Consider the following 15,934-nt stretch of genomic DNA (forward strand, 5'->3'; position numbering starts at 1 on the left):
AGTAGGTTAAAAACGAGCACAAGTTACACTTGTACAAGATAGCAGGAATTCTTTTTTTTAAAGGTTTTTTTTCTATCCTATTTCCATGAACTGTATATTTTTCCCCCCACCAGGTGGAGGCAGAAAGCCATGCTTGTACAGTCCCACATAGCTTGGTTCCTAGACATTCAAAATTCCTCACACAAGTTACATTCTTAAACAGAATCTCTATGCTGAAATAAAATCCGAGATAGAGAGTAACCTTAACGCAATCTTTTGTAGCCCTCATCACATTTGAAAGTGAATAGAAACACCAAAAAGGCATTCTTTTTCTCTGAGAATTGGAGTGAAAAAGGATAGATTAAACAAGGCAAGACAACAGTCAGCCACTTGCACACAATAGTATTTAGTATGTTCCACTATCTGTACTGTATTCTAATAAGAGAAACAATAAAAGAAGCCGTTCATTACAACTGTGAATCGGAAGGATTTAAAAAACATAGGTACTGCACTCATATACAATAGCTTAATATATTCACATATTGCATTCATATAAATACTTCTTCCAAAACCTGTCCCCCTGCGCCACTCAGTTCTCATGCCCAGTTTCTTAGGTATTCTTCCAGAACAACACCTAATCTACCACCACCAGCGCTCGTTAAAAACAGGAACAGTAATGCTAGCATTATTACATACAGCATATTTTTCTTTTTTTTTTTAATCCAACAACACATTTGGGATTTTGTTCAACAAAGAGTGCCCTCAACGTTTGTACAAAAGCAGAAGTATCTTTTTAAGTAATAACACTATGTTACACCATTTGAAACGAAGAAAACAGAGTAGCACTCATAGTCAACAAAAGTCAGAAATGCAGTTCTTGGGTGCAATCTCAAAAACGACAGAATGATCTCTATTCATTTCCAAGGCAAACCATTTAATATTACAGTAATCCAAGTCTATGCCCCAAGCAGTAATGCTGAAGAAGGTGAAGTTCAATGGTTCTATCAAGACCTATAAGACATCTAGAACTAACACCCAAAAAGATGTTCTTTTCATTATAGAGGACTGGAATGCAAAAGTAGGAAATCAAGAGACACCTGGAATAACAGGCAAATTTGGCCTTGGAGTACAGAATGAAGCAGGGTAAAACCTAACACAGTTTTGCCAAGAGAATGCACTGGTCACAGCAAACACTCTCTTCAACAACACAAGAGACAACTCTACACATGGACATCACCAGATGCTCAAAACTGAAATCAGACTGATTATATTCTTTGCAGTCAAAGATGGAGAAGCTCTATACAGTCAGCAAAAACAAGACCAGGAGCTGACTGTGGCTCAGATCATGAATTCCTTATTTCCAATTCAGACTTAAACTGAAGAAAGTAACACCACCACTAGACCATTCAGGTATGACCTAAATCAAATCCCTTATGATTATCAGTGGGAGTGACAAACAGATTCAAGGGATTAGATCTGATAGAGTGCCTGAAGAGCTATGGACAAAGGTTTGTGACATTATACAGGAGGCAGTGATCAAAACCATCCCCATGAAAAAGAAATGCAAAAAGGCAAAATGGTTGTCTGAGGATGCCGTACAAATAGCTGAAAAAAGAACAGAAGTGAAAGGCAAAGGAGAAATGAAAAGATCTGAATTCAAATTCCACCCATTTGAATGCAGAGTTCCAAAGAACAGCAAGGAGAGATAAGAAAGCCTTCCTTAGTGATCAATGCAAAGAAACAGAGGAAAACAATAGAATGGGAAAGGCTAGAGATCTCTTCAAGAAAATTAGAGATATCAAGGGAACATTTCATGCAACGATGGGCTCAATAAAGGACAGAAATGGTATGGAACTAACAGTAGCAGAAGATATCAAGAAGAGGTGGCTAGAATACACACAAGACCTATACAAAGAAGATCTTCATGAGCCAGATAATCATGATGGTGTGGTCACTCACCTAGAGCCAGACATCCTGGAATGTGAAGTCAAGTGGGCCTTAGAAAGCATCACTACGAACAAAGCTAGTGGAGGTGATAGAATTCCAGTTGAGCTATTTCAAGTGCTAAAAGATGATGCTGTGAAAGTCCTGTACTCAATATGCCAGCAAATTTGGAAAACTCAGCAGTGGCCACAGGACTGGAAAAGGTCAGTTTTCATTCCAATCCCAAAGAAAGGCAATGCCAAAGAATGCTCAAACTACTGCACAAGTGCACTGATCTCACACGCTAGCAAAGTAACACTCAAAATTCTCCAAGCCAGGCTTCAACAGTACGTGAACGGTGAACTTCCAGATGTTCAAGCTGGATTCAGAAAAGGCAGAGGAACCAGAGATCAAATTGTCAACATCCGTTGGATCACTGAGAAAGCGAGAGAGTTCCAGAAAAACATCTACTTCTGCTTTATTGACTATGCTAAAGCCTTTGCCTGTGTTGATCACAGCAAACTGTGGAAAATTCTTAAAGAGATGGGAATACCAGACCACCTTACCTGCACCCTGAGAAATCTGTATGCAGGTCAAGAAGCAACAGTTAGAACTGGACATGGAACAACAGACTGGTTCCAAATTGGGAAAGGAGTACATCAAGGCTGTATATTGTCACTCTGCTTATTTAACTTATATGCAGAGTACATCATGTGAAATGCCAGGCTGGGTGAAGCACAAGCTGGAATCAAGATTGCTGGAGAAGTATCAATAACCTCAGATACACAGATGACACCACCCTTATGGCAAAAAGCGAAGAAGAGCTAAAGAGCCTGTTGATGAAACTGAAAGAGTGAAAAAGTTGGCTTAAAACTCAACATTCAGCAAACTAAGATCATGGCACCACTTCATGGCAAATAGATGGGGAAACAATGGAAACAGTGACAGACTTAATGTTGGGGGGCTCCAAATTCACTGCAGATGGTAACTATAGCCATGAAATTAAAAGACACTTGCTCCCTGAATAAAAGCTATGACAAACTTAGTCAGCATATTAACAAGCAGAGACACTACTTTGCCAACAAAGGTCCATCTAATCAAGGCTATAGTTTTTCCAGTAGTCATGTATGATGTGAGAGTTGTACTATAAGGAAAGCTGAGTGCTGAAGAATTGATGCTTTTGAACTGTGGTGTTGGAGAAGACTCTTGAGAACCCCTTGGACTGCAAGGAGATCAAACCAGTCAATCCTAAATGAAATCAGTCCTGAATACTCATTGGAAGGACTGATGCTGAAGCTGAAGCTCCAATACCTTGGCTATCTGATGTGAAGAACCAGAAAAAACCCTGGTTCAACCCTTTTCTAACCATGGTCCTTGGAAAAGACCCTGATGCTGGCAAAGATTGAAGGCAGGAGGAGAAGGGGACGACAGAGGATGAGATGGCTGGATGGCATCATTGACTCCATGGATGTGAGTTTGAGCAAGCTCCAGGAGTTGATAGGACAGGGAAGCCTGGCGTGCTGCAGTCCATGGGATCACAAAGAATCAGACACGACTCAGCAACTGAACTGAACTATATCATTTGAACAATTCTAGATCTTATAAAAAAATAAAAATTTCTAAATAGAATTATAATTGATGTATCCAAACTGTGGGCTTTATTACTATAATTTAAATATAATAATGTACTATTTTGTAAGGTTTTACATTTTTTATAAGACTAATCAAGAATTTCTAGGACTAAAAAGAAATGATCCTCGATGACAAGAAGTAAAATCAACTTTCTTATTGCTCATGTAATTAACAAACCCCACACTGTATATTGTCATCACGAAATGCTAAGTTTAACCAAAGTACTGTACCTCATGATGGGTGCTTGCAAATCCAGTATTTTCTTCATCTCTAAATTTAATGCTGGAGCACACTGTTCTTCCTTAAAATGGGGTGTCCCTTTCATTTGCGGGCTTCCTCTAAAAAAAAGAATACACAGGATTAAAGAGAAAGATATTTAATTCAATCATATGTACAAATTAAGTGTTCATTCTTTAGGTTCTCAAGTAAAAAACATATTTAAATTCCATTTTAGCAGACAATATCAATTAGAAATTAATGTGTTTGACGAATGTAACCTGTGTTGGGGGCGGGGGAGGGTTGGTAGTACAGGGAGAAAAGCAAAGAATCTAAAACACACACATACACACACACACACACACACACGACAGTCAAGATAAAAGTGAATTCTCAAAGGAACCAAGAGATAGCTTATTTAAAATGACTGATTGCCTTTTTCTGAGTTGGACAACTATGGAACTTATATACCATTCTATCGTATAGTGCATATCCGAAGTGATCCAAATCGTCACCTCATCTTACCTTAGTCCACACCTCACTCTTGCTTTCTATCCTTTAGGTGTATATCAGACAGAAGGTCAGATTCACGGATACAATTAGGAGATGTTTTAAGTAAGTGGTAATAAATGGCAGAATGGCTAAATTTGAAAACTCCTTGGCACTAAATGGCTGCACTAGAGCAGCTAGGTCAATGCCAACATAATTGAGCTGTCACACACACACCCTCAAAAGGACTATAAAGATGTTTTAGGATCTTTATAACCATATGGCATTTGGACATTCTTTCTCAATGCCTGTGCTAGGATTTAACAGCTATCTGTCTATTCTCTTACTATCAGTTATGATTAACTCAAGGCAACAATTAGTCTGCCTCCATCATCTTCCCATCTTGTTAGCTATAATCCTATAAACCAATTTGTCAATATTACTAAAATTATGTGCAAAGAGTCTAACAAGTTAAACAGCTTTTAAGAGTCCTAGCTTTGAGTAAGAAAATTATTCAGATACTTTTTTAGTTTTAGGTTATTTCCCATACTGAAGCCTGATGGGGCTTTATCATCATCCAGCTACTGCCATGTGCTAGAATATCTGATTCTTTCTACATGTCTGAATGGCTAAACGGGCTAATGTTTAACCAAACATGTTCATATTCAATTAGTATGTCTGAGTGATATGATAGCCCTTAGAAGGCCACTATGAGTTATTATCAATAATTTATAGGAGTCACATCTGACCAATCACACAAAACACTGTGATGAATTTCCTGAGACATTCTCCATGTACATCTAGTTTTAAAGTTATTTTTCAAAGTAATACATACATATACTGATAAAAAGTCAAACAATGCTAGAAGGCTTACAACCAAGAAAACTACAGAAGTAGTCTTTTTTCAGTGACAAAGCAGCCAGCTTGAATTCTTTGAGCTGTTATCTTTTTTTATCTACTTGCATATTTTTAAACCATGTGTTTACACTGCTTTAGCATCATTAATTTTAGACATTATTAACTTTCTATTCTCAGTTACCATTTTCTCCCCATCCTCCCAACATAATTACACCAAATGTTTTCATTATGATGATTATATAAATATGTTTCACTTCTGGGTCAAGTAGTGTTCAGTAATTACATTTCTTTCCTTATATAACTTGATAATTTTCTTGAAGTTAACTTTACCACATGCCTCCATTTGCTTGATTTCCTTTGAACTTATACCTAATTGTCTCATATTCCTTAACAGCTCTGACAAAACAACTCTCAATAAAATCTTCTATTTGGGCAAACCTGTTATAGAACTTATCATTTCCATTCCCCCTGCCCCTGCTTCTGGAGTCACCCTTCTTTATGCCCAATGGCCTACTGCCTAAGTCTAGTGCATAGCTATTGAATATGATATTTACTTTGTCATCATCCTTATGATTTCTTTGCTTCCTTCCTATGTTGAATCCTTTATTTTATAGATCCCGTATCTTCCTTGGTTCACATATTCTTGGGGCTTCCTGGAAAGGTGCATGAGAAGTAAACTTAGAACTCTCAAGTCTGAAATGTCTCTATTTTATTATGACACTTGAATGAATGCTTGTCCCTCCAAAAAAGACTATGATAAAGTTGTCTGAAAAGGCATTTCTTCTGCTACTGTTCTACATCCTAGGAGGGTCCCACAAATGTTTCTTCCAATGCTTTTACTGAATTTTAAATTTCTGCTATCATACTTCTCAATTCCAGGAACTTTCTCACCGATTTCCCCTTTTTTCTTATAGAATCAATTTTTTAAAATTAGGCAGTATCTGTTTAAGGTTGTTTATTATTATCTCCCCAAAGTGTTTTTTTTCCTTGCACTATTTCCTTTCCATCATTTGCATTTTTAAAAAAGGTTGATTTATTTATTTGGCTGCACTGGGTCTTCACTGCAATGTGCAGGCTTTCTCTAGCTGTGGCACAAGGGTTCTAGAGGGTGCAGGCTCAGCAGCTGCAGTGAGCCGGCTCTCTAGTCGCAGCACACGGACTTAGCTGCCTCATGGCTCGTGGGATCTTCTCGAGCCAGGGATCGAATCCGCATTCCCTGCACTGGAAAGCAGATTCTCAACCTCTGGACCACCAGGGAAGTCTCATCTATTTCCTGTGAGTTTCCTTTTTTCTGTGTGTGTGTCTATTTTACATTGGAAACTCTCTTAAGATGGCTAACAGTCCTTAGCTAACAATATTTCTTCATGTTTAACAGGTTAGTAAGAAAAAACAAATTATAAGCTCTGTGTTAAGTTGGGTTGTCAACTGGTGGCCCTCAGTATACTGGCCAGAAGTCTTCCAATATGATAGCCTGTTGGGTCATTCATCTGGAGTGATTTAATTTCTCCAGGAAGAATCCCTCAATCCTATCTGGGATATTTAAGTACAGAAGCCAGATGTCTGGAGCAGAGCAAGGGAAGAAAGCTTGACATGCTATCATTCAGCACAACTTTCACTTAATCACCATCTTTAGTTTAGCATCTCATCCTTGCCCTATTCTATGCCTGGAATCCCTCTGGTTTAAACAGACAGTGTATTTCCTGCCTCCTGTGAGGTAAGAACATAGAAATTCCATTCCCTGTTCAGATTTTTCAAACAATCCCCATTTATGGCCCTCTATATTCTGTGATATTAGTACCTGAGCCATTCTAGAGTTCTGATCAAACAAGTTGTTGTTCATCAATATCAAATATGCAACCACAGGCTCTCAGGTTTGATATTCTTCTTGAGTCATTTATTCTTATCCAAATTTTTGGTTATTGGTTAGATATTTCCAGCTGTCATTAAAGGTGAAAACAGAATTTCAACTTTTCGTTCTAATTGCTGATTTTCAAGAAAAAAGCAGAGGTCTTCCCTGGTGGTCCAATGGATGGGAATCCGCCTGCCAATGCAGGGTACACAGGTTTGATCCCTGGTCAGGGACGATTCAACATACTGAGGAGCAACTGAGCAGGAGCACCACAACTACTGAGTTCATGTGCTACAACTACTGAAGCCTGGGCGCCTAGAGCCTGTGCACCACAGCAGAGAGGAGCCACTGCTTGCCACGACTAGAGAAAGCCAGCACATAGCAACAAAGATCCAGCGCAACCAAAAAAAGTGGAAACCTCATCACCCATCTTTAAACTGCAAACTATTTTCCTTTATATAAATACTATCATTTAGTAAAGCTAAAGTATTAACCATTTTATAGCAAATTCAAGTAAATTCTGACTTCTCAGTGACTTTCACTGCAAAACTAAGAAATATATTTCACAGTATAGTTTCCATTGCTTCCTCTAAACGTACTAAAATGCAGTCAACTGTTAAAATCACAATAACAAAAAAAATTAACTTTCTGATCAAAAATACTCTTACTTATAATTCAACAATAATTTGAGTACTGCATCAGATTTTTGAAAGGGCAGGTTTCTCTGGTGGCTCAGATGGTAAAGAATCTGCCTGCAATGTGGGAGACCTGGGTTCAATCCCTGGGTTGGGATGATCCCCTGGAGAAGGGAATGGCTACCCACTCCAGTATTCTTGCCTGGAGAATTCCATGGACAGAGGAGTCTGGAGGGCATAAATGATCAGACATGACTGAGCAACTTTCACTCATCCATGGAAGATGAGGCGGGAAGGGTAAATTAAAGTCTAACTATGAAGAGCACTGAATGCCAGAAGGAAAAAAAAAGCAGTAAATTGAGCATTCACTAAATATGAGTACACAATAAATTCTGCAGACATTATCTCAATCGACTGACTACCATCCTCTGAATCAGGCATTATCATCTCTATTTTTCCAGAAAAGAAACTGAAGCTTCAGTTTATTATTAAGAATTCTGTTTACAGTCACACAACTAGTAAGCGCAAGAGTTGACATGTGAGCCAGTGGTTTCAATTCCAGGTGGTAAGAAACTGAAAACTAGTAGAATTAAAGAGGTTAATAATAACCTTTGTGTACACAAAGAAATATTACAATGAATGCCAAAGAAGGGATTAGGGATAGAGTGGGGAGGAACAGTCTGTAGATTACTTAGGAGACTATTAGCAAGAGTACGCAAAGTCATCTGCTGGCAGACAACTTTATCATAACCTTTTCTGAAAGGAGATAATAAAAGCATACTGAGAATTATAACTCTCACTCAGTAACAGAGGCTTCTTAGAGACAGACACAACCACACTGTATGCATACCTGGTTGTCATTTAAGCTACTGAAAAATAATGTATTTCTCATTCTTGGGCACATAAAATTGTGCTTTCCTGACCACTTAAGATGATGCTGTTAAAGTGCTGCACTCAATATGCCAGCAAATTTGGAAAACTCAGCAGTGGCCACAGGACTGGAAAAGGTCAGTTTTCATTCCAATCCCAAGGAAAGGCAATGCCAAAGAATGCTCAAACTACAACACAATTGTACTCATCTCACACGCTAGTAAAGTAATGCTCAAAATTCTCCAAGCCAGGCTTTAGCAATATGTGAACTGTGAACTTACTGATGTTCAAGCTGCTTTTAGAAAAGGCAGAGGAACCAAAGATCAAACTGCCAACATCCGCTGGATCATGGAAAAAGCAAGAGAGTTCCAGAAAAACATCTATTTCTGCTTTATTGACTATGCCAAAGCCTTTGACTGTGTGGATCACAATAAATTGTGGGAAATTCTGAAAGAGATGGGAATACCAGACCACCTGATCTACCTCTTGAGAAATTTGTATGCAGGTCAGGAAGCAACAGTTAGAACTAGACATGGAACAACAGACTGGTTCCAAATAGGAAAAGGAGTACGTCAAGGCTGCATATTGTCACCCTGCTTATTTAATTTATATGCAGAGTACATCATGAGAAACGCTGGACTGGAAGAAATATGAGCTGGAATCAAGATTGCCGGGAGAAATATCAATAACCTCAGATATGCAGATGACACCACCCTTATGGCAAAAAGTGAAGAGGAACTCAAAAGCCTCTTGATGAAAGTGAAAGAGGAGAGTGAAAAAGTTGGCTTAAAGCTCAACATTCAGAAAACGAAGATCATGGCATCCGGGCCCATCACTTCATGGCAAATAGATGGGGAAACAGTGGAAACAGTGTCAGACTTTATTTTTCTGGGCTCCAAAATCACTACAGATGGTGACTGCAGCCATGAAATTAAAAGATGCTTACTCCTTGGAAGGAGTAAGGAAGGAAGGAAGAAGGAAAATTATGACCAATCTAGATAGCATATTCAAAAGCAGAGACATTACTTTGCCAACAAAGTTCCGTCTAGTCAAGGCTATGGTTTTTCCTGTGGTCATGTATGGATGTGAGAGTTGGACTGTGAAGAAGGCTGAGCGCCGAAGAATTAATGCTTTTGAACTGTGGTGTTGGAGAAGACTCTTGAGAGTCCCTTAGACTGCAAGGAGATCCAACCAGTCCATTCTGAAGGAGATCAGCCCTGGGATTTCTTTGGAGGGAATGATGCTAAAGCTGAAACTCCAGTACTTTGGCCACCTCATGCAAAGAGTTGACTCATTGGAAAAGACTCTGATGCTGGGAGGGATTGGGGGCAGGAGGAGAAGGGGACGACAGAGGATGAGATGGCCGGATGGCCTCACCGACTCGATGAACGTGAGTCTGGGTGAACTCCGGGAGATGGTGATGGACAGGGAGGCCTGGTGTGCTGTGATTCATGGGGTCGCAAAGAGTCAGACACAACTGAGCGACTGAACTGACTGACTGACCACTTAAAATGAGGTACGGCCATGTGACTTGTTTTGGCCTACAAAACACAAGGGGAAGTGATTTGTGTTACTTCTGGGCAGAGTATTTAAGAGCCAACACTTAGCACATGATGCTCTGCTTTAATCCTCTATCTCAGGGACTTAGCTGTCATAAGCTTAGCTTATGACATATAATACAGCTGTCCCTTGGTGTCTGGAGAGGACTGATTTCAGGACCCACCATGCATATCAAAATCTACTGATACTTAAGTCCCACAGTTAGTCCTCTTTATCTGTGGTTCTGCATTCACAGATTCCACTAACCATGTGTCATGTTGTACTATATCTTTATTGAAAACAATCCACTCATAAGTGAACCTGTACAGTTCAAACCCATGTTGTTCAAGGGTCATCTATATACTATGTCAAATAACTATAAGAGTTATTAGACTGTGGTCCAGTAAAACCCAACAGTAGCTTGTGATTATCATTCATAGGTGATTTTATTCAGTATGCAGTCTGAAGAGCAGAAAGAAAGAATGAAGAAAAATGAATGTAGCTTAAGAGACCATGGGGCGCCACCATGCATACCATCACACATATAATGGGAGTACCAAAGGAAAGGCAAGAGAAAGGACACAGGAAGAATAACTGAGGAAATAATGGATAAAAATGTTCCAGATATGATGAAGACATGAAATCTACTATCCAAGGAACATAGCAAACTCCCAAGAAGGATAAATTTAAAAAGATTCACACCAAGATACATAATCTGTAAACTACTGAAAGACAGAATCTTGAAAGCAACAAGGGAAGTGACTTGTCATATGCAAGGGATCCTCAGGACTTCCCTAGTGGTCCAGCGGTAAAGAATCCATTGTGCAGTGCAGGGGATGTGAGCTCAACTGCTGGTTGGGGAACTAAGATCCCACATGCTGCAGAGGAACTAAGCCTGCATGCTCATTCATGAACACCTTATTGACAAATTCAGACTTAAATTGAAGAAAGTAGGGAAAACCACTAGGCCATTCAGGTATAACCTAAACCAAATCCCTTATGATTGATTATACAGTAGAAGTGGCAAATAGATTCAAGGCATTAGATCTGATAGATGGAGTGCCTGAAGAACTATGGATAGAGATTCGTAACACTGTACAGGAGGCAGTCAGTGATCAAGACCATCCCCAGGAAAAAGAAATGCAACAAGGCAAATGGTTGTCTGAGGAGGGCTTACAAATAACTGAGAAAAGAGGAGAAATGAAAGGCAAATGAGACAAAAAAGACATACCCATCTGAATGCAGAATTCCAAAGAATAGCAAAGAGAGATAAGAAAGTCTTCTTAAATGAACAATGCATAGAAACAGAGGACAACAATAGAATAGGAAAGACTAGGATCTCTTCAAGAAAATCAGAGATACCAAGAGAACATTTCATGCAAAGATGGGCACAATAAAGAATAGAATGGTATACACCTAACAGAAATAGAAGATATTAAGAACAGGCAGCAAGAATACACAGAAGAACTGTACAAAAAAAGGTCCTAATGATCCAGATAACCATGATGGTGTGATCACTCACCTACAGCCAGACATCCTGGAGTGTGAAGTCAAGTGGACCTTAGGAAGCATTACTACAAACAAAGCTACTGGGTGTGATGGAATTCCAGCTGAGCTATCTCAAATCCTAAAAGATGCTGCTGCTAAAGTGCTGCACTCAATATGCCAACAAATTTGGAAAACTCAGCAGTGGCCATAGAACTGGAAAAGGTCAGTTTTCATCCCAATTCCAAAAAAGGGCAATGCCAAAGAAAGTTCAAACTACTGTACAATTGCACTCATTTCACACGCTAGCAAGGTAATGCGCAAAATCCTACAAGCCAGGCTTCAACAGTATGTGAACTGAGAACCTCCAGATGTTCAAGCTGGATTCAGAAAAGGCAGAGGAACCAGAGATCAAATTGCCAATATCTGATGGGTCATAAAAAAAGCAAGGGAATTCCAGAAAAACATCTACTTCTGCTTCATTGACTACGCTAAAGCCTTTGACTGTGTGGATCACAACAAACTGTGGAACATTCTCAAAGAGATGGAAATACCAGACCACCTTGCCTGTCTCCTGAGAAACCTGTATGCAGGTCAAGAAGCAACAGTCAGAATCGGAGGTTCAAAATTGGGAAAGGAGTATGTCAAAGCTGCATACTGTCACCTTGCTTATTTAATTTCTACGCAGAGTACATCATGCAAAATGCCTGCTTGGATGAAGCTCAAGCTGGAATCAAGATTACTGGGAGAAATATCAGTAACTTCAGATATGCAGATGACACCACCCTAATGGCAGAAACCGAAGAGGAACTAAAGAGTCTCTTAATGAAAGTGAAAGAGGAGAGTGAAAAAACTGGCTTAAAACTCAACATTCAAAAAATGAAGATCATGGCATCTGGTCCCATCACTTCATGGCAGCTAGATGGGGAAAAAAATGGAAACAGTGACAGACTTTAGTTTCTTGGGCTCCAGAATCATCACTGACTACAGCCATGAAATTAAAAGACGCTTACTCCTTGAGAGAAAAGTTATGACCAAACTAGACAGCATATTAAAAGGCAGAGATATCACTTTGCCTACAAAGGTCCGTACAGTCAAAGCTATGGCTTTTCCAGTAGTCATGTACGGATGTGAGAGCTGGACCATAGAGAAGGCTGAGCTGAGCATCAAAGGAAGAACTGCTGCTTTCAAACTGTGGCACGAGAGAGAGTCCCTTGGACTTCAAGGAGACCAAACCAGGGTTAGGGTTTAGGGTTAGGATTTTCCTTCCCAATCCTAAAGGAAATCAATCCTGATTATTCACTGGAAGAACTGATACTGAAGCTCCAATATTTTGCCCATCTGATGTGAAGAGCCACCTCACTGGAAAAAACCCAAATGCTAGGAAAGATAGAGGGCAAAAGGAGAAGGGGGCAGTGGAGGATGAGATGGTTAGATGGTATCACAGACTCAATGGACTTGAGACTGAACATACTTAGGGAGACAGTGAAGGACAGGGAAGCCTGGCATGCCGCCATCCATGGGGTAGCAAAGAGCTGGACACAACTGAGAAACGAACAACAACAATGAATGAAAAGATAATTCTAGATCTACATTATGGGCTCACGATGCATAATGATGTAATGTGTGACAATAAGAAAAAATGAGAGGGATGAATTTGTACAGGAATATAGCTTTAGTATTGAAATCAAGTTGTTATTAATTCAATCTAGGTTGTTTAAATGTAAGATGCTAAGTAATTCCCAAGGTAACCACTGAGAAAAACTAAAAATATACAGAGAGAAGGAAATGAAAGAGGAATCAAAATTAAACACAAAAGAAGACAGTATGGAGGAACTGAGGATCAAAAAAGATATGACACATGGAAAACAAATAGCAAAATAGCAGAATTCCTTTATCATCAATTACCTTATTTGTAAACAGATTAAACTCTCCAATTAAAAGACACATTGACTGAATATAAAAATAAATAAAAAATAAAAATAAAATAAAAAATAAAAAAATATATGATCCCACCTCTAAGTTTTCTATAAGAAACTCATTTTAGAGCAAAAGAAATAAGTTGAATATGAAAGGATGAAAAAATATTTCATGCAAATAGCAAATAAGACAAAGCTAGGTGGTTGTAGTAATATCTGACAAAATACTTCAAACAAAAAATTGTTACAAGAGATAAAGGACATTGCATATTGATGAAAGAGTCAATCCAGCAAGAAGATATAACTATTATAAACAGATAAAACTTTTAATAACAAGAGTCTGAAAACTTATGAAGCAAATACTGAAGCAACGGAAGGGAGAAATAATTCAAAAGTAACAAATAGACATTTCAATACCCCACTTTCAATAATGCACAGTACAATTAGACAGAAGATTAGTAAGGAAATAGAGAATCTGAACATTATAAACCACTCAGAGCTAAGACACATACCAGACTACCAGGTAACAGCAGAATATACATTCTTTCACAAACATACATGAATAGAACACATTAGGTCACCAAAATGCCTCAATACATTTAAAAAGACTGAAATCAATATCTGATCACCATGGAATGAAACTACATAGCAATAACAGAAGGGAAATTATGAAATATCCAAAAATGTAGAAATTAAACAAGTCTCAGAGACCGCCAACAGGTTAAAGACCAAAAGGAAAATTAAAAATCCTTTGAGACTAATGAAAATGAAAACACAACGTCATAGAGGGCAGTAAATGCAGTCATCAGAGGAAAATATACAGCCAAGATGCTTACACTTAAAAGAGAAGAAAAATCTCAAATCTATAACCTAACTTCACATCTCCTAAAAGGAACAACAGAAGGAGCAAACTTAAAAGAGTTGGATGTGACTTACCGACTGAACAACAACAAAACTAGCAGAAGGAAGGATATAATGAAGACTGGAATGGATATGAACAACAACAACAAAAAAACCCCAGAGAACTGGAAAATAATAGAGAAAATCAAATAAAGCACAGGTAGTTCTCTGAAAACATCAATAAAACTGAAAAACCTAAGGAAAAAAGATTCAACTTACTAAAATTAGAAATGAAAGAAGGGGCATTACTACTGACCACAGAGAAATAAATGGATTATAAGAGAATTCATATATTTCAGTTCAGTTCAGTCACTCAGTCGTGTCCGACTCTTCGCGACCCCATGAATCGCAGCACGCCAGGCCTCCCTGTCATCACCATCTCCCAGTGAACTTGAATTTTCTTCTTTTCCGAACACACACATTGTCAAATGTCCAGTGGAAGTAGATTATGTTTAATAATTCAAAAGGCAACCCAGACAATAACAACTGCAACTTACTAAAGACCTACTAACTCACTATTCTTATCTTACAGATGCATAAAAGCATAGAAAATAACCGAACAAGCAGCTTTTCCAAGTCAATGCCTGCAAAAAGTAGGACACAGATTGAAACCCAGGTGTCTCCAATTTCAAATTCTATTCTCTTCTCCAGATCTCTAAACTGCTATGTATTTATTAGAAGTAATAATACTAAGTCCAATATCATAAGAATGAAAAATGAAATTAAGCCATTTTTAGAGTTTTGTTTTACTGATGTATTTTTCATGAATTAAAAGCAAAGTTTCACTATACAATTAAGTAAGGGCTTCCCCGGTGGCACAGTGGTAAAAATTCCACCTGCCAATATGAGAGACAAGCGTCTGGCAGATTCCCTAGAGAAAGAAATGGCAACCCATTCCAGTATTCTTGCTTGAGAAATTCCATGGACACAGAAGCCTGGCGGGCTACAGACCCATGGGGTTGCAAAGAGTCAGACAAGCTGAGCACATGCGCGTGCACACACACACGTGCACACACACAATTAAACTCAACAGGCATTTATTTCAACAAAGTCTACTTGTGCAAGAAATCTCAAATACTTTAAATGCCAGCTAAAGAAAACAACGAGGTGGCTCAGGTGGTAAACAATGCGGGAGACCCAGGTTCAACCAGTTGGGAAGATCTTCTGGAGAAGGAAATGACAACCCACTCCAGTACTCTTGCCTGGAAAATCCCATGGACAGAGAAGCATGGTAGGCTACAGTCAATGGGATCACAAAGAATTGGACATGACTAAGCGACTTCACTTTACTTCACTTGAAAGAAAACAACATGGCAGATGACCTGATAAATCTTGTGGTAGAGGGGCAAGGAGGGGTATGGAGGGCACAGTAACACAGGGACATGGGACAGGAATTTCAAAAGTACAGTGTTTTCCTAGCAACGTAACTTACCCAAGGCCTATCTTTCCTTCTAAGTATAGCTCAAATGTCCCTATCTACAAAACTTTCCCTGACAATTCAAGCATCTTTGCCTGAAATGCTATTAATATTACCACTTTCAGGGATGTTCACTGGGCATTTCTCATTTTTATACTGCTGTTAAATACTTATTTCTTCCTTAGCATCTTATACCTTTCATCATCAGGACAGCTAATGTCTT

At 38.8% G+C, this 15,934-nt stretch overlaps 1 protein-coding gene across 9 annotated transcripts in view; it reads right to left on the reverse strand.

Annotated features, from left to right (window-relative positions):
• The window catches only part of RIC1 (RIC1 homolog, RAB6A GEF complex partner 1), a 151,616-nt gene that overhangs the window by 61,605 nt on the left and 74,077 nt on the right, over positions 1-15,934 (reverse strand). For 5 of the 9 annotated variants that reach the window (XM_061425350.1, XM_061425348.1, XM_061425347.1 and 2 more), the window contains one exon: positions 3,765-3,872. In XM_061425350.1, the coding sequence (XP_061281334.1) occupies positions 3,765-3,872 (108 nt within the window). Of the gene's footprint in view, positions 1-3,764; positions 3,873-5,651; positions 7,427-15,934 lie in introns of those variants that run through there. The other 4 variants (XM_061425351.1, XM_061425354.1, XM_061425352.1 and 1 more) reach the window with 4 other exon arrangements.

The sequence above is a fragment of the Bos javanicus genome, chromosome 8 (assembly GCF_032452875.1).
Source record: "Bos javanicus breed banteng chromosome 8, ARS-OSU_banteng_1.0, whole genome shotgun sequence".
NCBI classification, from domain to species: Eukaryota; Metazoa; Chordata; class Mammalia; order Artiodactyla; family Bovidae; genus Bos; species Bos javanicus.